Here is a 27,833-nt window from a genome sequence, read left to right on the forward strand (position 1 = left end):
TATTTTATCCCTCCTATAATAACCAACACCGACTGAAATGAGAGAATGCCGCGGGGTTTAGTCGTTAGCATTAGCGCCCGCTAGCTGTGAGTCTTTCGCAGTGACTGTTATTTGGCTCTTTTGTGAGCTCACGTTAGTCCTGCCGTGACAGCCCCTGTGTGAAAAACAGACGGTGAAACTGTATGGTGTGTTGGAAACTGAAGAGTATTTTTTTTAATAGCTTCATCCTGCTACCTGCTAGCTGTCTGATTGTATAGCTAAAGTAGCTGAGCTACTGTGCCCGATACAGGCTCTTTGGGCTTATATTTCTGCTACCACCTGTATTCGTCAGTTGGAGCAGCTCTTTGTTTGCTATTGTGGCCCTGACAAGGGTCAGGCTCTAAACAAAGCAGGGGCTGTCCCACTGGATTGTTCCAACCCTGTCTCATCAAAATTACGTTCCCAGAGAACTATTCGGCATTCTCAATTACGTTTGGCTGACAAACGTATTTTGTCCGTGATTACGTTTTATTGAACATATTGCAAATAGGGGTTGGAGACGGGCAATTTTTTTTTTTTATCCAACTGTTGTCAGAGCGGGAGGTGTGTGTTGTCTGGGCGGCTGCCTGAACTACACAAGGCTGCAGGAAATGAATCTGTTCATATTTTACTTCATTCATTCAGCCTACATCGGGTCCCATGCTTAGATAGTAGCCTAATAAATGATGAGGTCGGCGATCGATGTTCTGACATAATGGCCCCGCTCCCTTTGGGGGGAAAACAAGCCGCACGTGCACAGTTGCGGCCCAAAACAACAAAAAGAAAACGATCAGAGGTAAATTAGTTAAAATTTGACCAACAGACACAATGTCACATTCCTTAACAACAACTCTGTCAGCTTGATAAAGTTAAACTACTGAACTGCACAGCGCTGCAGGAAAAAAAGCTGATCTCGTTCATTCAAACTGGTGACGTCAGACGCACGCCCCTCTACAAACCAATCAATGTCGAGGAATGTCACGTGACGCGAAACGAGCCTCTAGCGGCAGCCCTGAGCTACGAAGAGCATAAATCGTTGTGAGATGATCATTGTTGTGTGTGAGAGATGAAACACAATCGTCACTCAGTAAATGTGCACGATGTAGTTTGATGGTTATCACGAATGGGTGTTGTAGGCGGCCTTTACAGTTAAATAAGCAGGAAAACTACAACCATAATCCCACTTTGCTTGTCTTTTTACCTCTGTATAACCTTGTGGATTAAATTACTTTTATTTTCTTCAGTATTTTATTTTAACACTTTATTTCGGACTGAAACTGAGTGTTGCTCATAAATGTGAATGCTCTGTTTTGATGTTAGACTAATGTTATGTAAATTGAGCTAATTCTGAATGCTGTCAATACAAATAATAGCATTTATTTATTGACTGTTACTCACTATTACAGATCATTAGGATATTTTATGTTTTTTTTTATATTTCATTTACAAGTATGTTTTTCAAACCAAATGTTACCACTATACGATCACTGTTAGAAGTAAAATGATGTTACGCTGTGGTGCGAGCGAGAACAGACTGCAAGGCTTTTCCATTAATTGCACACTGGTTGTGTTTACTGTCCCATGTTGCAGATATAAGAAATAAAACCAGTCCAGTGCTCCATCCAACCTGTTCTCCTGAGGTTCATTCCAATAGCAGCAGAAGCAGTATTACAAAGGTCACACTAGCACAAGATGGCGCTACACACGTTTGAAAGGGACCTTTTATTTTTTAAATTACTTTAATACAGTTGCACAGACAGTCTTAAAAGTTATAATGATGTTTACAGTGAGTATCCCTCTTGTGATTATCCCTACTAAATCAACTGTTTCATTTCCACTTTAAAGTTTGACACATGTTGCTAGCGGCAAGCGGGGGGAGGGGGGGGCTTTGTCGAGCTCTGGGAGCCAGACATAAGCAACATGGCGGGCGGGAATATGGGATAGATTTGCCTTTTTTTTTTTGGGGGGGGGGGGTATTTTAATTTTTTTTCTATTGTATGTTGTGATGTTGCAGGTGTTTGTTTGTGTGTGTTGTGAAAAATAAGAAAAACTGCAATAAATATATTGTGAAAAAAAAGTTCCTCAGAGCACCTTTTTTTGGACAAAAAAATAAAATTTTCAGTTTCAGAAAAGAAAAGAAAAATCACTGACTTTTCCTTTTTCACCCAATGATGATAATAACCTTCATAAAAAGCCTTTACTTTTTATTCCAAACACTTTTCATTTTCAAACAATTTAATAACATGAGAAATACAGCATGAATAGAAATACAGACAGGAACTTAAAGGTATTAAGGCATTATAGATTTTACAGAGTTCTGAGGCCTTTCTTATTGTTCAGTCATTTATAGTTTCTGAATATATATTTTTTAAATAGGTGAATAATTAGTTTTTTTCCAGACCATTTCAAATTATGAAAAAATAATTTACTAAATACGATCAAGTATTTAAAATGGAAAATTATTTCCTTCATAGTAAAATATTATATTTCTAATTTTATCTTAGATAACACAATAAATTAAAATCCTCAACATTAATCTTTTTTTTAACATAGAAACACACATAAATAAATAAATAAATAGCCAATGAACTACTATACTTTTAATTGTTTTATTTTATATTTTGATATTTTCGCATAATCAAAGACACTTCCACAACATCACGCTTACGTCGTGACGCAACCCGGAAATGTAGTTCTGTAGTTCCCAGCGGCTTCTCTGTGTTCGCTTCGCTGTGACGCAGCTCGTAGGTAAACAGCGGAACCGGGGCCGTTACCGACCACGGACCGGAGACAGACACGGACAGACACACACCGGCTCCGTTTATAGTCTGGACACGTCATGCTACCGGTAGCTGCTAGGCCGAGGACCAAGACAACTCCAGTTTGAGCTAAACAGGTAAGAGCTAACACAAGCTAACTGCTGAAACTAGTAACTGAGTTATTGGAGCATGCGCAGAAGAGATAGGGAGGAGGCTGACTGAGTAGTAAATAAAGGGAGATGCTGTTCGTCCAGGCTGTTGGTTCCTGAGTTTTTGTTTTGATAACAGTGTCTTCAAGCCCATACACTTCGGACGCTACACTTCTAACTGACATAAGACGAGCTACATGCTAACAACACAGACCCGCCGAGTGTTTCCGAGATCTGCCGAAGGTTTACGAATCTTGCCGAGTCCTGCCCCGGACAGCTGAAGGGGAAACTAGTTTCAAAACCCAAATGCACAACTTCCTTCTAACAATGTAATGTGGGGAGCATTATCGTTGCATTATGTTAGTTGCATTATAGTTTGTAAGGCAGCATTGCCTATTATTCTGTGTATTCGTCCTTGCGCCACTCATTGTCTTTGGGGGCAAACCATAGATAGTAGCCTACACCATTTATCTAAGCAGGAAAAACCCTGGACACGCATTCCTATTAGTTTCAGTCATTCCAAATAAAATATTTTTTTAATATGATCACGTGACAATCTGCTCCAGTTTTTAAGTATTTGACCAAAATAAATCCACCAGTGCTTTTGTCTAGGTGTAGTCAGTGATTCTGGAGACACACACATATACACACACACACACACACACACACACACACACACACACACACACACACACACAGAGACAAGGGCGTAGGTTTCGTTTTAAAATTGGGGACACACACTCACACACATGAAGCAGGGGGCAGACAGACAGACGCACACACACACACACGCTCTATCACACACACACACACATGTACGTGTCGCACACACACATTTCCATCCCGTCTCGTTCTTTGTGTCCTCTCAATCCCTGCTCAGTTTTTAACTTGTGTGTGTGTGTGTGCGTGTATGTATGTATGTCCCCTGCTTATAATGTGTGTGACCACGGACCACAAACACGGCAAACTTCACCAAATTAGTTTTTTGACATGTTATAATCTTTGACAGTGATTGTAATGTCTTGTTTTTCTTTCCAGGACAAGCTCAAATTAATTTCTTCCTCCTTCCCCCTTCCCCCACGGCTGTCATATCTGCAGTCTCCAGACAAGTGGTTAGCCATTGAAATGGACTACGACATATTTTGGGATAATAAAGTTAAAAAAAAATTGAATAAAACCTCCTGCCATGCGTTTGTTTTTCTTTGTGTTGCATCAATCTGACAGACATTGATTCAAGAACTGTACTTTTTTCAGTGTTACACCAAGGTGAAATATGTGCAAGTAATCCATTAGATTGGACAAATACCAAGCCTACAAATTAGGCAATTTAGGTGAATTTTTAGGTACTTTTCTTTGGTATTTACACGTTATGCTGTTTACACTACACCTTATTTAAATACGTTTGTAGATTTAGATTACCCAGCAGCATCCAATGATGTGATTTTTAAAATGAGTTCTGCATTAAAACTTTTGCTTTTGGTGATTCAAGTTTTAATGCTAATAGGCTACTTGTACTGTAAGATTTTGATTTCATGGTTTTAATTGTAACACTGTTATCCCTGTGATATTGGAACTTTTAATATCGAGTCAGGTGGTCTTGCCTCATTGAAATGAAAACCTGGAGCAACGCTGGCCCTTAGTGGGATTATTGGAAACCGCTTTAAACATGCAAGTACTTTTTCCACACATGTTTTAGTCCAGTGCATGAATCAATGTCAGAACTTAGTTTGCCTGCTTGTGATAGAGATGGCGGTGTACATGTAAATGTTTGAGCTGAGGTGCACTTTATGCAAACAAGTGGGTGGAGTCCAAAGTGATGTGGCCAATCAGCATCTCCCAGTAATGCAGGTAACTACTATTGACCTATTAGAAGAGGTAACTACCTCTCTCTGTTCTGCCAAATGGGAACGCCGTTGAGTCCACAGCCACCTCTCTGCTAGTAGACTGTTTACGGGGCGTGTTGATACATACTCCGGAAGTCAGTTTGTAGCCCGCCGCCATTACACGTAGAAGAGGACGAAGAACGTTTGTGTCGCACTCGGTCGCACTTTGAGAGAACATCTGTTGGATACACACACACACACACACACACTCACACACTGCTGGATACAGACAGAGCAGGAATGGAGGAGGACGTCCCCACCAGACAGACAGCGGGCTCACGCGGCGCTCAGGTCAGTGCTCATGACGTCAGCGATCAATAGAAGGATTTATACACAGACTATAGTGGAGTTAGCCTTTAGCTGTAGCATCCAGACCACGTGTTGATCAAATATCTGAAGCCATCGCTCGGGTTGTACATTAAGAAAAACTATATGAAAAAAGTATCATCTGTACTGATGAACTGTTGTTATTGGCCACATGGACAGAATGAGAGACCCATAGATCTGGACTCATAGATCATCGAAGCCGCCTTTGCCTCTGTTGTACGTTGGAACGATGCATCGCAGCGGCCGCCATTTTGGAATGGGGAAGCCGTGCCTTGTAACTGCATTAGGCTCGTTCTATGGAATGAAATCAGTATCAATATTAATGAATGCACAGAGAAGGATTCACACTTGTATTTTGTGATTTATATATAAATGACTCTTCTCACAAATACATTTCAGTGCACACACAAATGAAAACCGTCATATATAAATGTAAAATAAATCCATCTATAAGAAAAACGTTTCACAAACACATTTCCAATCCACACACAAATGTGTATTGTTTTAAATAAATGTTATATAAATCCATAAATATATTAATTTAAAAAAGATTTGCAATTTTCATCAAAAATGTGTTTGGATGTTGTTACATTTATATACAAACTGTTACATTTGAATTTACAAAATGCTTTTAATTTGTGAACTTCCTTGCATTCATGTGTGAATTGGTCTGTATTTGTGTGTGGAATTTTGAGACTCGCCTGAGGTCGCTGGTTTCACAAATGTGTTTTTTTCAACCAGGAACTACCTTTAGCCAATCGGATGTCTTCCTCGTTTTTAGCCAATCACATGAGCGCAGTCTCACAAGGGTCCGTTTACGCCCAGAGACAGAGGACGGTACGGCACGAGTCGCACGACTGAATGAGCTCAACCTCAATGCATTATTTTTAAAACTGCTGTGGAGTTGTTTAGCCGCAGTGGACCACGTTTTTGGTGAATCATAAACGAGTCACCAAAAATTCCAGCATTTGAAGCGTCCATTTCTCCAAAGAAGAGTTTAGTAACTTTGGCTAGAAGGCTGCTGGCTTTGCAGAGCAGCTATGACTAGCTGATGCCTGCTGGAGCTGCCTTTCTTTACTTACTACCGACCCTGTGCTGATTGCCGATCATGTAAGTCACTTATCAGCTTAGCTGTACATTACATTTTACTGTCTCATTAGCTTTAGTTATGCTACTACAGTGTATTTTACTTGTGTGTGTTGCTAACATTTAGCCCTAGGCCCAGTGTTTGAAGCTAACGTAGCTAACGTTGTTATCATAGTAGCACGTGTCACAAACATTGCTGCCAAATTAATCGGTCTCCCCACACCCACACTGTCAGAGCTCAATGTCAAGGCCATCTCACGCATCGCACTTACAATAGCACAGGACAACACTCACCCACTCAACTGCCACTTCACTGTCATGCCCTCCGGACGCAGGTACAGGTCCCTGTTGTGCCGGAGGGCTCGCTATGGCAAAAGCCTGGTACCTGCAGCCATAGCAGCCCTCAACAAAAGGCCAAGATAAATCACCCCAGTCCCACCCTGTTTATATATCCTGTATGTATGTTTACTTTGTGTCTGTCTATTGTCTGTCGGCGTGCAGCCCATAAATGTACATGTGATGTGGAAAAGAATTTCCCCTTGGGGACAATAAAGTCTAAAGTCTAAAGTCTAAAGTCTACTACCGAATGTTTATTTTTGGCAGGTCATGCTAGCTACCTTGATGACAATCACACAAAATATAGCCACTGAATTAAGAATTATATTATACCCTAACAGAATATCTCTGTATTACAGCATTACAGACAGCCTATGCCAGAGTGAATGCTAGTGTTGAGGGCTAATGCGACATTGAGCCTGAACCTCTCATCTCAACCCGGGACCCTGGAAGACAGACGATGTGACCTACACATGCAGTAGTTAAAGAACCATGGAGACGAAAAGGAACAGAGGTATGATGAAGAATCTACTCATGCTAATGTAATTAAAGATATCCTAAACTGCATAGAACTCTCTGTATATTATATTTGATTGTTTCACTTAATAAGCTTATTAGGTGAACAAGCAGACTGCATTTATTCTTCTCATAAGGACTGTTTTCTTCAGTGTCATCATTGTAAATATATTCAATTTCTTCTTAAAAGCAGAAACAAGGTTTTACTCAAAGACATCTTGAAGCTCAGCCCACTGTACCAGACCTCCAACTTGGAAGTCGTCAAGGTGTTGTCCAGGAGTGTCCTCTGGTTGTCTCATTTTCATACTTTGGATGCAGATGAATACATATGCTAATCTTATAGTGTATGTACAATAAATGCCCAATAAACAATTAACAAACAACATATTGTACTTGCAGGTGTTCCCGTGGAGAGTGCCAGACGACGACAGTAACTATTTGAAATTGTATGTCGCAGTTTGTAACATTGGTGTGCAGTAAATAATAAATGTATTATACCTCTCAAATCTCTTTATCTATATTCTGTGATGGCTTACCTTGGCTGAAGGAGCATAAACTAAATTACTTTTACTATGAAAAACATTGTTGCTGTACCAGTGCATGTCCCTGTACAATAATACTTTCTCCAGGTCAGGAACGAGGTGCTTCAGGAGCCTCCAAAGTGCAGGACGCTTCTTCAAGGCCTTGAACCAAATGTTTCTCAACCCTTATGCCTTAGAAGCTGCTCTACGTATATATAGGGCACATTATGGAACCCTGCCTTTGAGAGGGAAAGCAGCTTACTAGATAACTCAATATCCATCATTCTTCAATAATACTGTATCTACTATTTGAAAATGCTTCATCATTTATTACACTTCAATTATATTATAATTAAAATAATTATTTGAAAATGCATAAATACACATGCACACAGTGTTGAATGAAAATATGTGAGGCTTTATTTAAAGAGTTTGAAGTCAGTAGGTCTTTGAGCAGGACACTTCCACAAAAACACTTTGTCCTTTCTCGTCCAGTTCTTGATAACTGCAAAACAAAAGCACAGTGACAGAAAATAGGTAAAGGTTTGCTTATGGTTAACACACACAGGCCTGGCTAACTGTTGTCAAATGATCTACAGTGGGTTGCAAAAGTATTCATACCACTTGAACTTATTTTACAAGCCACACTTTTCAGTTTTTTTAATTTATTTAAATATAAAAAATGTAAAACTATTTATCATCACATCACAATTATAAGCAATGCTGTGTTGGTTTATTACATGAAATCCCAATAAAATAAATGTACGTGTGATTTATCCATGTGGAAAGGTCTAAGGGGTATGAATACTTTTGTGAGATTGTGAAGATGCACTTCGAGATGTCTTTGAGTAAAACCTTGTTTCTGCTTTTAAGAAGAAATTGAATATATTTACAATGATGACACTGAAGAAAACAGTCCTTATGAGAAGAATAAATGCAGTCTGCTTGTTCACCTAATAAGCTTATTAAGTGAAACAATCAAATATAATATACAGAGAGTTCTATGCAGTTTAGGATATCTTTAATTACATTAGCATGAGTAGATTCTTCATCATACCTCTGTTCCTTTTCGTCTCCATGGTTCTTTAACTACTGCATGTGTAGGTCACATCGTCTGTCTTCCAGGGTCCCGGGTTGAGATGAGAGGTTCAGGCTCAATGTCGCATTAGCCCTCAACACTAGCATTCACTCTGGCATAGGCTGTCTGTAATGCTGTAATACAGAGATATTCTGTTAGGGTATAATATAATTCTTAATTCAGTGGCTATATTTTGTGTGATTGTCATCAAGGTAGCTAGCATGACCTGCTAAAAATAAACATTCGGTAGTAGGCTACTATGATAACAATGTTAGCTACGTTAGCTTCAAACACTGGGCCTAGGGCTAAATGTTAGCAACACACACAAGTAAAATACACTGTAGTAGCATAACTAAAGCTAATGAGACAGTAAAATGTAATGTACAGCTAAGCTGATAAGTGACTTACATGATCGGCAATCAGCACAGGGTCGGTAGTAAGTAAAGAAAGGCAGCTCCAGCAGGCATCAGCTAGTCATAGCTGCTCTGCAAAGCCAGCAGCCTTCTAGCCAAAGTTACTAAACTCTTCTTTGGAGAAATGGACGCTGCAAATGCTGGAATTTTTGGTGACTCGTTTATGATTCACCAAAAACGTGGTCCACTGCGGCTAAACAACTCCACAGCAGTTTTAAAAATAATGCATTGAGGTTGAACTCATTCAGTAGTGCGACTCGTGCCGTACAGTCCTCTGTCTCTGGGCGTAAACGGACCCTTGTGAGACTGCGCTCATGTGATTGGCTAAAAACGAGGAAGACATCCGATTGGCTAAAGGTAGTTCCTGGTTGAAAAAAACACATTTGTGAAACCAGCGACCTCAGGCGAGTCTCAAAATTCCACACACAAATACAGACCAATTCACACATGAATGCAAGGAAGTTCACAAATTAAAAGCATTTTGTAAATTCAAATGTAACAGTTTGTATATAAATGTAACAACATCCAAACACATTTTTGATGAAAATTGCAAATCTTTTTTAAATTAATATATTTATGGATTTATATAACATTTATTTAAAACAATACACATTTGTGTGTGGATCGGAAATGTGTTTGTGAAACGTTTTTCTTATAGATGGATTTATTTTACATTTATATATGACGGTTTTCATTTGTGTGTGCACTGAAATGTATTTGTGAGAAGAGAGTCATTTATATATAAATCACAAAATACAAGTGTGAATCCTTCTCTGTGCATTCATTAATATTGATACTGATTTCATTCCATACGTTCGACCTGTTGCCGTCTTGCTAAGACCTGCGCAATTATGACGCTCGTCTTGCTGAGCGCACTGCATTATGGTTAGCCTTTTTGTCCAACTTGCTGCGGCTCGGCTGCTTGAGACTTTGAACATAGACTTTATAAAGGATAGACGCCGCGTTGGCCGCTACTGCCTATTGGCGCTGACGAGAAATGCGGCCGCCATCTTGAAACAGAAATGTTTTCGCGCCCCCCCTAAATTGAAATACTATTGAGAACCTGCTAATATTTATTTATTTATCTGTACAAAACCACTGTATGAGTTTCTGGCAGGAGCATTCTGCATACAATCACCTTATTATCAAATTAGCTGAGATAACTTCTGCAGCAAAAAAATTCAAAGTTCAGTTTATTAGCTCAATTTGTAACATTTAAACAAGACTGCTCAGTCTGTGTGCATCTCAGGACAGGGAAACAAGACTGGAACAAGGTATATGTTAAAGGTGCAAATGAAGTCTATGAATCATTTCTGGAAATTGTAGCAGAACTGTATGAAAAAAATTGTCCTCTTGTAAAGAAAATAGTGAAACCAAAATATGCTGAGAAACCATGGATAACTAAAGGAATATCAAAAGCATGTAAGAAGAAAAGAAAAGAACAACAGAAGCTGAACAAAAATATAAGACATATAAGAATAAGCTAACAAAAATTATGAGACGCAGCAAAATGGATCACTATAGCAAGTTACTGGAGGACAACAAAAACAATATTAAAAATACATGGAATGTATTAAATGCCATTATCAAAAAACAAAATGGAAAGGCAGAATATCCTAACTCTTTCATGTCTCCAAATAACAAAACAATCACTGATATGGCTTCAGCCGCAGAGGAATTTAATAAATTCTTTGTCGGGGTTGGTCCTGGTTTGGCCGAGGAAATTCCAAAGACTGGTATTAGTGATGGTGTAGAAAGTAAAGATATATATGTTGATGAAACAATGTTTCTGAGAGGGACTGAGGAAAAATAAATTATTGACACTGTTAAAAAACTTAAGAGCAAAAAGTCCACAGACTGTCATGATATTGATATGTGCACTGTCAAAAATGTAATTGAATGTATAGCAAGGCCTCTAACTCACATCTGCAATCAGTCTCTTCAAACCGGTGTATTGTATGTATGTATCATGAGCTGTTAATAAAAAAACTACAAAGATATGGCATTAGAGGCATTGCACTGGCATGGTTATCCAGCTACCTACAGAACAGGAAACAATATGTCGAAATTCAAAATCATAAATCACAATTGCAACAGGTTACATGTGGGGTGCCCCAGGGCTCAGTGTTAGGGCCATTATTATTCATTCTGTACATCAATAATATATGTGAAGTATCAAAAACTGTCAACACTGTTCTTTTTGCTGATGACACAAATGTACTCTGCTCTGGAGACAACTTGGAACAGCTTCTGGATACTATGGAAAAGGAATTGAACAGGATGAAGATCTGGTTTGATGAAAATAAACTTACATTGAATCTAAGTAAAACTAAATTCATAATTTTTGGGAATAGACCAACCAACACAGAAAAGAAACTCATGATAAATGGCATAGAACTAGAAAGAGTATCTGAAATAAAGTTTCTGGGAGTATTAATTGACAACAAATTAAGTTGGAAACCTCACATAAATTATATTAAAGCTAAAATATCTAAATCACCCAGGGTTGCCGCATGTCCAGTGGGTGATCATGCAGGGAATGTGGTGTCTGTGAACGAGACTGTAATGTAGATATGTCTGTGTCTCCTATGACCGGTATTAGAGTTGTCATACAACTCGCGTGGCCTACGCCTCGGACATGGGGCAGGGGACAAAGCGCAGCGAATTGTAATTGACAAGCTCTTGGAGAACACAGACATCTTGTGCATACAAGAAACATTTTTAGCGAAACAAGACCTAGATCAGCTGAACTCTGTCAATAATGACTTCCATGGGGCAGGGGAGTCTACAACAGATCTAAGCACTGGAATATTGCGGGGAAGAATTCCTGGGGGAGTGGCCATACTTTGGCATAAGAAATACGATCCACTGATCAGTGTGATTCGGCTTGAGGTTGACTGGGGTATTGCCATCAAAGTTGTTCATAATGACAAAGCTTTTGTTATTTTAAATGTTTATACTCCATATGAATGTTACAAAAATGAGGATGAATATATTAACCGGCTTGGTTTTATTAGCTCTTTTATTAAAGAAAACGAATGTACATGTATATTTATTGTGGGCGACATGAATGCTGATATCTCTGACAAGAAATCCCTGTTTGGCCAACACTTAGTGCAGTTTTGTGATGACAGCAAGCTGGTTCTCTCCAGCAAAGTACTTTTGCCTGTAGATAGCTACACATATACAAGTGAAGCATGGCATACAACATCCTGGCTGGATCACTGTGTATGCACAGATGATGCTCATGACTGTTTAGATAAAATTGAGATCATGTATGGGATGGCTACAACTGATCACATACCTGTATCATTGGTATTAAATGTTAAGAATATACCTGAGTTGTCCAGCTATGATAACCATGAACCAATAGGAAAACTAAATTGGGCAAGGATGACAGAAAAGGACCTGTGGCATTACAAGTCATTGACTGAAAATGTTTTTAGTAATGCTGATATCCCATCTGATGCTATCCTATGTGATGACATTAACTGTAAGGACCAGAATCATGGGAAAGATCTGTGTATGATATATGAGAAGATTGTGAACTGTCTTATTAGTAGTGGTAAGCTTTTCTGCAATAAAAGTGGTAAACAACATAATGTCAGACCAGGATGGAATGAATATGTGTATGAACTCCATGCAGAGGCTAAAGAAGCTTTTAAAACATGGGTGTTATCAGGGAGAGCTAGGCATGGGCCTGAGTGTGAGCGCAAGAAACAGGCAAATGCAAGATTCAAATATGCTGTACGCTTTATTAAAAGAAACGAGCAGGCTATGAGGGCTAACTCCATGGCTAAGAAGCTTCAGCAGAATAATTCCAATGATTTCTGGAAAGAAGTAAAGGTTATTAATAACAGTAAGGTGCCCTTGCCGTCTAGTATTGCTGGAATCACTGGACCTGAAAATATTGCAGAGCTTTGGAGAAAACATTATAGTGACATTTTTAACTGTGTTAAGAGTGAGGAATGTAATGCTGAAAAGGTTATTTTTAATGACGGGGTGATTATCAGACCTGATGAGGTGTGCTATGCCATTGAGAAGCTGTCTATGAACAAAGCATGTGGTCTGGACCAGATAACAGCAGAACATCTAAAACATGCTTGTGGTAGAATACCTGTCTTGCTTGCTATGTGTTTTACTGGTTTGTTGATGCATGGCATACTACCTGACTCTATGTTGTCCGTATTGTTAGTGCCAGTGATTAAAGTCAAAACTGGGAAAATCTCCAGCATAGATAACTACAGGCCAATTGCTCTGGCTAGCATACTATCTAAAGTTTTGGAAATAATTATTTTGGATAGGATTAGTGAGTATGTGGAAACCACTGACAACCAGTTTGGTTTTAAAAGTAAACTTGGAACAGATCATTGTATATATGCACTTAAAGAAGTCATAAGTAAATACAGACGACAGAACTCTACCATGTTTATGTGCTTCTTAGATGCATCAAAAGCCTTTGATAGGATTAACCATGGTAAGATGTTTGCCAAACTACAAGAGCGAGGAGTTCCACCTTACCTGATAAGGATTTTGCAGTTCTGGTACACACAACAAACCATGCAAATTAGATGGGGCAGTAGTTTATCTGCACCCTTTCAAGTCACCAATGGGGTGAGACAGGGTGGCATCTTGTCACCTGTCTTCTTCAATGTGTATATGGATGATCTTTCTAAGAAGCTTAACGGATGTAAGACTGGTTGTATGGTGGGAGACAGTCTTATCAACCACCTCATTTACGCTGATGATTTGGTCATCATGTCTCCATATAGTGCTGGGTTACAGCAACTGCTTAAAGTGTGCTCTAGCTACGGAGTTCAATATGACATCAAGTTCAATCCTAAGAAGAGCGTCATTATGATTGCTAAAACTAAGGAGGATCAAAAGCAAACGTTTCCTTCATTCTTACTGTCTGACCGTACTCTAGAGGTGGTTAGGAAGGTACGGTATTTAGGTCACATCATCACTGATGATCTATGTGATGATGATGATGTCCAGCGCCAGTGCTGTAAGCTTTATGCTCAGGCCAATATGTTGGCACGCAAATTTCATATGTGCACTGATGATGTTAAAGTTAGTCTTTTCAGAGCCTACTGTACTCCATTTTACACAGCTCACCTCTGGTGTAAATATTGAACAGCAAAACTGAAAAAGTTACAGGTAGCGTATAACGATGCGTTTAGGATCCTCCTTAAGCTTCCTAGATGGACAAGTGCTAGCTCCTTGTTTGTGACTAGTAATGTCCCCACCTTTCATGCTGTGTTGAGGAATTTAATGTTTAAATTTATGTGTCGACTTTTACAGTCAAAAAACAAAGTAATAATTGCACTCACTGACACTAAACAGAGTGATACAAGGTTCTCCTCTGGGTTGTGGAAACATTGGAATCGATGCTTGTATGTATTTTAATTTGTGTTGTCATGTATTTGTATTGTCTTTTTATATGGAACTTTGAGTCCGGAATAAAGTATTCATTCATTCATTCAATAGCAATACTGAATAAAACCAAAGACCTACTGAATAAAACCTCCCTGTATACATTGTACTGCTCCTTCATACTTGCTTACATGACCTACTGTGTGGAGATATGGGGAAACACATACAAAACAAATATACATCCGATCTTCATCCTTCAAAAAAGAGCTATACGAATTATACATAAAACCGCTTACAGAGAACCAACAAATCCATTATTTGTTGAACTAAAAACACTTAAATTTCTAGATTTGATTGACTATAAAACTATTCAAATAATGTTTAAAGCAAATAATCACCAATTGCCTCATGGCACCCAGGAGTTGTTCCAACTGAGAGAGAGCAAATACAATTTAAGAGGAACCTGTATATTCAAGAAACCATCTATAAGAACCAATACAAAACTACACTGTATTACGACAAAGGCTGTAAGTCTGTGGAACAACTGCAATGATGAGCTGAAAAAATGTACAACAATATCAAAACTAAAAAAACTCTTCAAAAATCAAACATTAAATTGTTATGACCTGGAGCAGTGAATTTCTGTTTTTGCTATTTTCAATTTGATGGTTTTCGTTCATCTGTTCCATTATTTTATTTTGTTATTGTTTTGTCGAAAAGTTTTGATTTATTTACTGACTGATTCAAACTGAACATTTTTTTTTTTTTGTAAACAATTATAAAAAATAAGAGGGGGTAGGACCAGAAAAGTTTTTCTTAACTTCTTCCTATCCCTTTTGAACATGAACTATGTTATTTGAGTTATGTATTTGTTGCTTAGGATCCTGAGGATCCCATTTGTTTGTTTTTAATTTATTTTCTTTCCTTTTTTTACTGCTCAATCGTTTTATTTTTGTTTGTATTATTTTTATTATTTTTTTAAACCATGTTCAATAAAGACATTAAAAAAAAGAGCAAATGATTCACTGAGGTTTGCATTTCATTCAAAACATTTTAAAACTGTAAACATAGTTAAGGTGGTGTTTTTTTATTATTATATGCCAATAGGCCTTCTGTGATGCGATAACCAATAATTCATTAATGTTATTATTAGTCTACTTGCTTGATTTCTTTTTAAATAGCCTACAGAGACTCTTGGAGACACATTTATTTACTGCAAATCGCAGCCTTTCGCGCGGATATGACCATCACCCGGACTGCATTCTTCCACCTCCGCAACATCGCCAGACTCCGCCCATCACTGACACAATCCAGCACTGAAATCCTGGTTCACTCATTTGTCACATCACGCATAGACTACTGCAACGCCCTCCTCACCGGACTCCCCACCAAACTCATCAACAGACTGCAGATCATTCAGAACTCAACCGCCCGGATCATCACCCGCACCAAATCATCTGAACACATCACCCCTGTCCTCATCAAACTTCACTGGCTCCCAGTACCTTACCGCATCCATTACAAAACCCTACTCCTCACCTACAAAGCTCTCCACAACGTAGCCCCCAATTACCTCTGCAACCTCCTCCAAGAATACACTCCCTCCCGCTCCCTCCGCTCATCCTCTGCTGGACTACTATCCATCCCCACATCACGCCTCAGCACAATGGGTGCCCGGTCATTCAGTTGTTCAGCACCCAGGCTCTGGAACTCCCTCCCCCCACACATAAAACAGTCAGACACCATTACAACCTTCAAGTCACAACTCAAAACTCACCTGTTCAAACTTGCACACAACGTCTAACTGGTCCCTGTCTTGTTTGTTTGTTTTGTTTTGTTGTGTTGTTTTTTTTTTTTTTTTTCACAATGTCTTGTTTTTAAATGATTTTATGATTTTTATGCTCTGTAAGGTGACCTTGGGTGCCTTGAAAGGCGCCTATAAATTAAATGTAATATTATTATTATTATTATTACACAAGCACCGGTAGACCGATACTGAGTTGAAAGAGTTTTTTTTTTATCCAAAGACAATTGAAGGTAGGCCTAGAACACTTTTAATGCAGTCCATGATGCGGACCACTGTGATAAGATATGACACTGAAGTGATAAGATTTTTAAATGACACGACTCTGCTTGACATTTAACATTACGTCATAAGACCTACTTGACGATAAGGGTAGGGATGGGGATCGTTAATATTTATTGATATCGATACCTTTATCGATACGCCTTATCGCTCCGGGTCTTTATCGATACCACTATCGATACTTTTCTATTATTATTATTATAAATATTTTGAAGAAAATTTTATTTTTGGTTTTAAAAAATCAAGTGTATACTATCTATGAAACAAATATATAAATGTTCGCACTTGTTGGTTAATGTATTGTCTACTGTCACTTTTCATCATGTTTTAGTGATTAGGAAAATATTTAGAAAATAAATAATTGTATTTTAAATTCAATTACATTTTTAATAAAATATTGGCATCAGTAGTTTAATTATATATTTTAAAATGATGAGAGCACTATACAACTATATTACTCATGTTTCTCGCCAAAAACTCAATTTCCCATTCCTTTACGTTACACTTGAACGCATCATGATAACCTAATGGTCGTTTTACTGAGCCATCCTGAACACATCATCACGCAGCACGTCTGAAAACTTTGTTTACTTTTTAAGCTAACTAGCTTGTATGCTGCCGATTACAACACGGATTTCACAATTGGATTGCTATTTTTAACCGACGGGACAACAAGCTACATAGTGTGTATGCGTTTACCGCTGGTACTTTGTGGATGATGAAGACGGGCCCGTTTGTGGTGCGGCGGCAGCAGCAGCAGCAGCAGGAGGAGGAGTTGACAGTCTTTTCAATCCAGAGACAGTCGAAGGTACTGCATTTGGTCTTTATTTGATGCACAATGCTGATGTGCTTGGCCATTGAGGTTGCATTCCCCCCTTTACAAGAAATTATTTTGCAACATAAGTTGCATTTCGCTTCTGCTTTATATTCGAGCTTGGTAAAATAAAGCCAAACCTAGACCTTTTCGCCCGTTCAGCCATCCTCGCGAGCGAAGTTAACTGCCAGACTTCACTTGTTTTACTTTTAATACCTGTTTGCATTTCATTCATAAACATTGGCGGACACGCAGCAGTGATTGGTTTGATTTGATTTAAATGCCGTGACGTGACTCGAGGGACACACAATTGCGTTACAGGACCTACGGGAGAAAAAAAAACGACGAGACTCGATAGTGGTATCGATAAGCCCAAACGTTATTGATTTTCGGGTTTTGAAAAAAGTGGAACCGGGTCCTTGATAGAACCGGGTTTCGATCCCCATCCCTACTGATAACGGGGCTGAACCATCAAAGAAAAAAAAATGCAATGAAGATAAGCTAAAAGGGAGAGTGATAGACGGGCGGGAGAAGGGTGTTGCCAAGCAACGTGTTCACAATTCCACGGGAGTGAACTAGACTGAAGTGTTTACTCCTAAATGAATGAGCGGTACTAAAACAAAGTTTACTTTGCTTTACCATCATCAGATGACCATTATTCATCTGAAATAGTCATTATTTACAACAACATAAACACATTACCTCATTGTGATCCATACTAACTGCCGTCTCTCGTTCATTCGCTTTCTGTGAGGACACGGAATCTTTCAGCTCCGTGAGAGTAGTTAGGTGACACTGCTGCATCAACTCATTGCAATCAGGTGTGTGTGGCACTGACTGGCATTAGTTGATGCAGAGTCACTAACCACTCTCACGGAGCCGAAAAGAGTCCGGTGCCCTCACACTTTCAACACACGGACATGCACTATATTGTTTCCTGATCATTTGACTCTCGCACGCCCAGCACGCGCTAGAAAACAGCTTTACGACAGCTGGCGTCGTAAAAATACCACCGCTTTTGTCCAAAGGGGCCGCCAACGGACAAAGTTACTCGTAGTAGTTTTAAGCATGGATAGTAGTGACTGAGTGTGCAGTGAAGAGAGAAAGATATGCAGACAGACAGAGGGAAAAAGAGATAACTTTATTTTATAATTTAGTTATTTTTACTTAGTGATCATCAAGCTTTAGTCTGACTCCCGCTCCAATACGGAGATGAAAACAAAACTGAAACTGAACTCTCCTGACCTGGCTGGGCTGACTTAAGGTGGAGCAGCCAAATATTTTCTCCCTTCAGGGTTCGACATAATGTATAGCCCGATGGCCCGGGGCCAGTAAAATCATATGCAGGCCAATCACAGTTCAGTATCTTTTTGTAGACTACATCATGGTTCATTGAAATGCGCGTTGAGAGTCAGAATGAAAGCAGTGTTTATTTAAGACTCAATATAATAAACCTAATATAAAATATATTTTTTTAATGAAAGGCCAGTGGACAACCGATGCGTGGGCGTTTTGACAGGCGGAGCAACAAGCGGGGGCACTCTCGCTCCGTTGGCAGAGCTGCCTACCCTCCGCCTGCGAGTCGACAAATCAATCGACTTGCTTTGCCCCCTTTCTGTCTTCCCACAGCAGCGGTTGAGGTGCAGAAAATGATAACTGCGCTTTTCCTTTATCTGCCGCCGTAATGTTGCAGTATTTGCATCCAAGCCCCAATGGTAATACAAATGAGAGGCTGTGAATGCGTCTCCGGTGATTGTGTCGGTTGTAGACAGAAACGAACGGAGGGACTCCGCTCACTGTACAGTTCCTATAGTCGCGCAGTTTGGCACTGTGTTTTCAGGCTCGAGACACTCAATCAGATCGCGGAAGTCTTTCCCATTGAAATCGCTAACGGGGAGAATATCCCCGGTTATTATTTTGGCCACAAACCACAGTTCATCTGCGTGGCGGCTCACTCGCTGGCGAGATCACACGGTGAAACGCTGCTGTGATCGGACGAAGGCATTGTGTGTTTCTAAGGTGATTTAACGTCATAGTCTTAGACGAGCGTTTAACTTATGCTGCATATTTTGCACTGCATTGTTTTTTATCAATAGTTTGAAAAATGGTCCCACACCGGACTCTTATGTGAAGCTGACACTTCATGGAGAAGTGACACTCCTGCAGCGCGCTCACGACCAGACGTGAACTCGTACACGGTGAAATCTCCCATTTAAAAAAACGGCATAACCCACTGATTTTCGGATTTCTATTCTATTTTTAAAGTCAACTTGAGCGCAAGTGGAAAACCGGTCATTCGGTCGACACATTCACATCCCTAATGCATATAGAGAAAGTAATAAAAACAGCCTACCACACCACAAAGAATGATAGAGACCTTCATCTCTTGTTTTTTTTTATGTTTGAACATGACTTCTGCAGGTGAACTATTCATTAAACTGCCCAAATTCAAGAATAAAAACAATCATCAAACTACTGGACTTTAAAATACTGGCCCACTCTTTCAACATACTTTCAGTTGTAGGCTTCAAATTCAATATGTTTGCCTGGTTTTATATTATGTGTATGAGCAATATCAACATTTCATATAATTAACTAAAAGAAAAATAACCAAATCTAAAGGGAATATCTATACTGTTACAGTCTTACTGGAAAAGTCTTACTGGAAAAGGAAATTGTCATCACCATAAAGCTTGTCAACAGACTGAAGCATGAAGTGCTCTAAAATCTTCTGGTAGATGGCTGTGGTGACTTTGGACTTGATAACACAGCGGACCAACACCAGCAGATGACATGATACCTCAAATCATCACTAATCCTAATGAAATGTTGCGTTTCGTTTGGAAATCAATGTCCCACAGTCTAGAGGAAGAGTGGAGAGGCAAAACATCCAAGTTTCAACAGTCAGTGATGATTTTGATAGCATCCATGCCATGCTGCATTGAGGCAGGAATTCATGCAAAAGGGGCCCAAACCAAGTACTGAGTACATTTGTATGATTATAGTTTATAGAGGGCTGACATTTCTGTATTTAAAATCCCCTTTTTATTGATTTCATGTAATATTAAAATTTTCAGAGATTTTGAATTTGGGGTTCTCATAAGCTGTAAACCATAATCATCAAAATCATAACAAATTAAGGCTTGAAATATCTCACTTTGCATGTAATGAGTCTATATAATATATTTGTTTCAACTTTTAAGTTCAAATACAGAAATAAATGAACTTTTGCACAATATTAAACATTTTCGAGTTTCACCTGTATAGCTATAGGCAAATGTTAAGACTCGTCAAGCTCTGTGTTCTCTGGTGTCGTCTTTTCATGTTTCCTGTTTTATTTTGGTAAACATTGTCTCTTCCTGTCAAGTGTCCCTTCTGTGTGATTACTGGCCCCACCCTAATGTGTGTGACCTGTTTCTCCAATGTCTTTGAGTATTTAAGTCCTTGTCTTCTTTTTATCTGTTGTAAAATCCTGACGATTCCCATCCCTACTGCCGACCCTGACTGCACATCTCTGCCTCACTCATACTCTGTCTTTGTATTTCTGTCTGTCTGTCGCTACAGAAACAGAAAGGAAAAAAGAAACCTAAACCTCACCGCTGTCAACAGTGTAAGAAAGAGTTCATATCGAGGTCGGCCTTAATGACTCATGAGAGAATCCACACTGGAGAGAAGCCGTACAGCTGTGACCTGTGTGGTGAAACCTTCACTCAATCAGGAACCCTCAAATACCACCAACGTATTCACACTGGAGAGAAGCCGTATAGCTGTGAACACTGTGGCAAAACATTCACTCAATCAGGAGAACTCAAAAGCCACCAACGTATTCACACCGGAGAGAAGCCGTACAGCTGTGACCAATGTGGTGAAACCTTCACTCGAGCAGGATCCCTCAAAGTCCACCAACGTATTCACACTGGAGAGAAGCCGTACAGCTGTGAGGACTGTGGCCAGAGATTCACCCTGCAAAGTTCTTACAATGATCACAGAAACATCCACACAAAGGAAAAAATCTACCCATGTCAGTATTGTGGGAAAGTCTTCAGTTTCTCCTCCGGATTGAGGAGTCATGAGCTTATCCACACTGGAGACAAACAGCACCAATGTCAACACTGTGACAAACGGTTCATCTCATCGTCTAACCTCTCAGTGCATGAGCGAATCCACACAGGACAAAAACCGTACTGTTGTGACAAATGTATGAAAAGCTTCACCACAAACTCCAGCCTGAAGAAGCACAAGTGTGTTTAAACCTGGACCCCTGTGTCTTTAGTGAGTTTGTAAATGAAATGCAGAGAGGGGTTTACACATCATGATCTGACTCTGAGCATCTGAGCACACTGCTGAATGTGTTCACACTGTTACACAGTTAGAAGCGATAGTAAAAGACTGAGATGTGAAATCGACTCTCCAGACCTCTAACCACTGTACCACGAGCGCCCCAGGATAACCAACGTTTAATGTTTTTATTTGATTCATTTTGTTGCATTTAATAATCATCTTTTTGTATTTTATTCATATGTGTTGACATTCGTCTTGGTAGTCTGACAATAGACTCTATCTATAATCTATCTATAACTATTACTGGTACTACCTGGGACAGAAGGAATCTGCTGGAACATTGAAAATAATGGACTGGCCCCCTCAAAGTCCAGACCTCAACCACATCAAGCAAACTTGGGGCGAGTTGTAAAATAAACTGGACAGATCTATTGTACATTCAAAGGAAAGCCTTTGCTTTGAGTTGTAGAAGGCATGTGTGATAACATTAGTGTTGAAGTTCTCAGCAAATATATTGACTTTGTGTCAGAGAGATGTGCTGCTGTGATTGCAGCAAAAGGTGGACATACCAAATATTAAAGATAAAAGTGGATAAAAACAGTAGGACTGACTTCATCTGATATTTGTTGTGCTCAGAACAACCATCTGTGTTGACTACTTATAGTGTTCATATGGTTGTGCATTTATATATCATTGTATGGTTTTAATTAGCCTATGGTTTATACCATTCGTGTATTTTTTACTTTATAAAATTTGTAATTTTTGAAAACATTTATTATTACAACATGTGACATTACTATCAAATCAAATCAGTTTTATTTGTATAGCCCAATATCACAAATAGACATTTGCCTCAGTGGGCTTTACATTCCATACTGTACGACACCCTCTGCCCTTAGACCCTTTGCAACTTTCAAGTTGTATGCTGTTGAAATTATTGCATTAATGCAGCATGGCATGGAGACTCTTTATAAAAAGAAGTAAAGTGTATGGTTTTGATAAGCTGCAGTAAATGTTATGGCAAAGAAAAAGTGAAAATGCCAACATTATACCACTTAATCAACATTTACCATAGCAATTTTGAACAAAACGTGCAAGTGTGACCTTTGTAATACTGCTTCTGCTGCTATTGGAATGAACCTCAGGAGAACAGGTTGGATGGAGCACTGGACCAGTTTTATTTCTTATATCTGCAACATGGGACAGTAAACACAACCAGTGTGCAATTAATGGAAAAGCCTTGCAGTCTGTTCTCGCTCGCACCACAGCGTAACAGCATTTTACTTCTAACAGTGATCGTATAGTGGTAACATTTTGTTTGAAATACATACTTGTAAATAAAATATAAAAAAACATAAAATATCCTAATGATCTGTAATAGTGAGTAACAGTCAATAAATAAATGCTATTATTTGTATTGACAGCATTCAGAATTAGCTCAACTTACATAACATTAGTCTAACATCAAAACAGAGCATTCACATTTATGAGCATCACTCAGTTTTGCAATCACAAGTCCAAAATAAAGCCTATACTGCCATCTCGTGGCATTAAAACATATTGGAAAATCCGTTTTAAATGAGCACTCGCATATTAATTACACATAACAACATTGCATATAAAACAGTACAAATAAACATACCTGCAACATGGGACAGTAAACACAACCAGTGTGCAATTAATTGAAAGGCCTTGCAGTCTGTTGTCGCTCGCACTACAAAAGAGGAGCTTGGCATTAGCATATACAGGTCACGTACACCTCGTGCTGAAAGTAACTTGCTAAAACATTCCTCACACATGGCTGCTAGCCCAAAGACTTTTCAAACACTACGGCAACAATTCGTCACAAAACAACAAAACTACTGGTTTTACAAATGCCTCATTAGTCAAGCATGTCATACAACGAATGCTGATAGTTTACACATCATATGAACCGTAGTTTTCACTGATTACTGACTTTATGTCCGAGCGAACAGAACGGCAACTTACCAACAGCGTAACACCATTTTACTTCCGAGCGCAAAATAACGTGCCCAGCATTAAGTGTGAAACCAACTTCCGCTGTGGACTTTCACAATAAAATACACAAAAAAAAAACACTTTTGCAGTCCCAAGTTTGACAGGAATTTAACATTAAAGCCAAGTTATTATTTACACTGTTACACAAGCAGCAGGGGAAACTTGGCCATACTTCCCAACCTATAGAGATCTGTCATTCCTAAACCAAAGTGAGGAGTTTGGGGGGTTCACCCCAAGAAAAATTGAGCTTCAAAGCCATTGTTTCCTGCATTATGGTGACTTTAAAATAATGGAAATAACAACAAATAAAAATAAGTATCCTACACTGCAACACAATTTTTGTTCATTATTATCTATTACTTGTATTGTCCTCTGTACAGGATAAAACAATCCACCGAGCAGATCCTGCCCCACACACCCCCATTACATCTTTATTATTATTATTGGGCTATTATTTACATTTTACAGTTAAATGTCTCAATCTGGTAAACTTTGAGAGGAAGTTTAAACCTGATGATTTTTGTGCTCTGTAAACAACTGTCTCCTGTGTGTGCTGCATATCTTGTAGTCTATAATTTGGTGATAATGGCTGACATCATTTAGCCTTCTGGGAGCTGGATTTTCTACAGAAATATGAATATAAATTAAATAGGCACTAAAATATAAAATATAAAGGGGTGTGTCCTGCCTGACCTGTTTGTTCGCCCGTTACTATCGCGCACCCCTCTCGTACCTCCACACACACACGTAGGCGAGGGGCAAGCCACACACACAGCCAACCTCCACACTCGTTGGGAATCGGCGCTCGGGGAGTGGGAAGGGGGGGGTCGATAATAGCAGACAGGTGAGCAGGTTGTCTGTCTGATATTATCGCCCGCCTATACCTTCCCTGAGCGCCGATCCCCGAGTGCGGAGGTTGACTGTGTAGCTTGCTCTGAGTCACTTTTTTCAGCGCGCAGCTCATGGCAGCTCACATACAAGCTTCTTCTCCTTTTTTTTAATTGCGACTTACTACCAGTGAAGAGTAAGCTGCATACGCTCGCGCAAAATATAAACTCGCCTTCAAAATAAAAGCAATGCCGTTATATTCCATGCATGATTTAAATGTATTTACGTTTGATTCATAATTTTCCATTGACCTCACGCGGGCCAGTCAGAGACAGTCAGCGGGCCGGATGTGGCCCGCGGGCCACAAAATGCCCAGGTCTGCCATAGACTTTCCATTGGGTTCAGGTCAGGACACTTATCCAGGGTTTTCCACTTGTGCCTCCAATGTCCAGCTGGGTGAAAATAGTAGCCAGCTGATTTAATTTAATTGCAGTCCAGCCTAGACCCCGCCCTACCAGTAAGGGTAGGGTTGACGGTGAAAACAACACAGATATTCTTAAAAGTGAGCTGTGCCGCTCCGACCCGCTCTGACCCGACCTGCTCCACTTGGTGGAAACGAGGCATAATACACAATTGCAGATCACGTGAACTTATTTTTTTCCCTTTTTTTGCATGTTTTCCCAATCCGCCGTTCACGTGAGTTCAGAACTGTACTGACCACGGATCAACCTTGATCCATTGCAACACGTTCTTATGGAGAGAAGTATCAAAAAGACTATTGATACTACTCTGTTTTTGATATATATCTAGAGATAAAGGCAATTGTTAAGACTCGTCAAGCTCCCTGTTTTCCGGTGTTGTCTTTTCATGTTTTCCTGTTCTATTTTAGTAAACATGGTCTCTTCCTGTCAAGTGTCCCTTCTGTGTGATTACTGGCCCCTTCCTAATGTGTGTGACCTGTTTCTCCAATGTCTTTGAGGAGTCCTTGTTGTCTTTTTATTTGTTGTAAAATCCTAACTATTCCCATCCCTACTGCTGACCCTGACTGCACATCTCTGCCTCACTCATACTGTCTTTGTATTTCTGTCTGTCTGTCGCTACAGAAACAAAAAGGAACAAAGAAACCTAGACCTCACCGCTGTCAACAGTGTAAGAAAGAGTTCCTATCGAGGGCAGACCTAACGAGACATGAGAGAATCCACACCGGAGAGAAGCCGTACAGCTGTGACCAGTGTGGCAAAACATTCACTCGATTAGGAAACCTCAAACGCCACCAAAATATTCACACTGGAGAGAAGCCTTACAGCTGTGACCAATGTGGGAAAACCTTCACTCTCTCAAGATCCCTCAAAAGCCACCAACGTATTCACACCGGAGAGAAGCCGTACGGCTGTGACCAGTGTGGCGAAACATTCACTCTATCAGGAAACCTCAAACGCCACCAACATTTTCACACTGGAGTAAAGCCGTACAGCTGTGAGGACTGTGGCCAGAGATTCACCCAGCGAGGTCATTACAATGATCACAGAAACATTCACACAAAGGAAAAAATCTACCCTTGTCAGTATTGTGCAAGAGTTTTCATTTCCTCCTCCAGTCTGAGGCAACATGAGCGTATCCACACTGGAGTCAAACAGCACCTATGTCTACACTGTGACAAACGGTTCTACTCATCGTCTGAACTCTCAAAGCATGAGCGAATCCACACAGGACACAAACCGTACTGTTGCCTCAAATGTATGAAAAGCTTCACCCAAAACTGCACCCTGAAGAGGCACAAGTGTGTTTAAACCTGGACCCTGTGTCTTTAGTGAGTTTGTAAATGAAATGCAGAGAGGAGTTTGCACATCATGATCTGACTCTGAGCATCTGAGTACACTGCTGAATGTGTTCACACTGTTACACAGTTAGAAGCGATAGTAAAAGACTGAGATGTGAAATCAACTCTCCAGACCCCTCTAACCACTGTACCACGAGCGCCCCAGGATAACCAACTTTTAATGTTTTTACTTGTTTCATTTTGTTCATCATCATCATCTTTTTGTATTTTATTCATATGTGTTGACATTCGTCTCGGTAATCAGACAATAGGCTCTATCTATAATCTATCTATCTATAACTATTGCTGGTACTACCTGGGACAGAAGGAATCTGCTGCAACATTGAAAATAATGGACTGGCCCCCTCAAAGTCCAGACCTCAACCACATCAAGCAAACTTGGGGCGAGTTGTAAAATAAACTGGACAGATCTATTGTACATTCAAAGGAAAGCCTTTGCATTGAGTTGTAGAAGGCATGTGATAACATTAGTGTTGAAGTTCTCAGCAAATATATTGACTTTGTGTCAGAGAGATGTGCTGCTGTGATTGCAGCAAAAGGTGGACATACCAAATATTAAAGATAAAAGTGGATAAAAACAGTAGGACTGACTTCATCTGATATTTGTTGTGCTCAGAACAACCATCTGTGTTGACTGCTTATAGTGCTCATATGGTTGTGCATTTATATATCAATGTATGGTTTTAATTAGCCTATGGTTTATAGCATTCATGTATTTAATACTTTATGAAATTTGTAATTTTTGAAAACATTTATTATTACAACATGTGACATTACTTTCAAATCAAACTTTCAAGTTGTATGCTGTTGAAAGGTAGAGATGGAGTTAGACTTGTCACTTTCTCTGTGCTCAGCTGCAGGTAACAGGCTCCTAACTAAATAAAGATATGGGCCGTGTGGCAGCATGTGTGTTAGCGTCCAGAGGAGGAAAAACCAGGAGAATGATGCTTCCAGTGTTAATGCATTAAATGCCATTTTGCCATGAATTGCTTGTGTTTCATTTAATTATCTTATATATTATACATGTCCTTATTGTATCCTCAGTTCCCCTCTTAACTCTGCAACCTCAGAACGATGAGGTGATGTTAAATGGAGGTTCTTTCTGCTCTTGTTTGAAACTTGTATATTTCTGCTGAGCTTGCTGAATAAAACCAAGTAGATACTTTGATCTACTGAAAAGGCAGAACTCTCCCTCATCCTTTTGACTGTTTCAAAGCACCTGAAAGGGTTTCTCCACCACACACCGCTAACACCTGCTGAGATTCTAATCATTCTCTGATAGATCACTAGAACTAACCTCCATGGAGCTCTGGTAGGAGGCTCCATGGGGCTCTGGTAGGGGGCCCCATAGTTTTGATGCTGAGATTGTGTGAATGGAGATGGTAGAAGAGGCGTGAAAAACTACATTTGTTTGAAAAATTACACCTCAAATTCTTAAAATATATCCTAAAAGTGAAAATAAGAACTTGCAGTAATATTGTGTATGTTGTGTTATGGTTTAAA

The 27,833-nt window shown here is 39.5% G+C and overlaps 1 protein-coding gene across 1 annotated transcript; it reads left to right on the forward strand.

The window, feature by feature from the left end:
- Window positions 1–4,953: 4,953 nt before the first annotated feature.
- Window positions 4,954–27,148, forward strand: LOC307269044 (uncharacterized protein). The gene is made up of 3 exons (XM_080051867.1): window positions 4,954–5,100; window positions 20,927–21,603; window positions 25,629–27,148. The coding sequence occupies exons 1-3, from the start codon at window positions 5,050–5,052 to the stop codon at window positions 26,278–26,280; spliced, it is 1,380 nt and encodes a 459-aa protein (XP_079907993.1). The 5' UTR covers window positions 4,954–5,049; the 3' UTR covers window positions 26,281–27,148.
- Window positions 27,149–27,833: the final 685 nt, after the last annotated feature.

Source organism: Ammodytes marinus (genome assembly GCF_949987685.1).
Source record: "Ammodytes marinus genome assembly, chromosome: 23".
NCBI classification, from domain to species: Eukaryota; Metazoa; Chordata; class Actinopteri; order Uranoscopiformes; family Ammodytidae; genus Ammodytes; species Ammodytes marinus.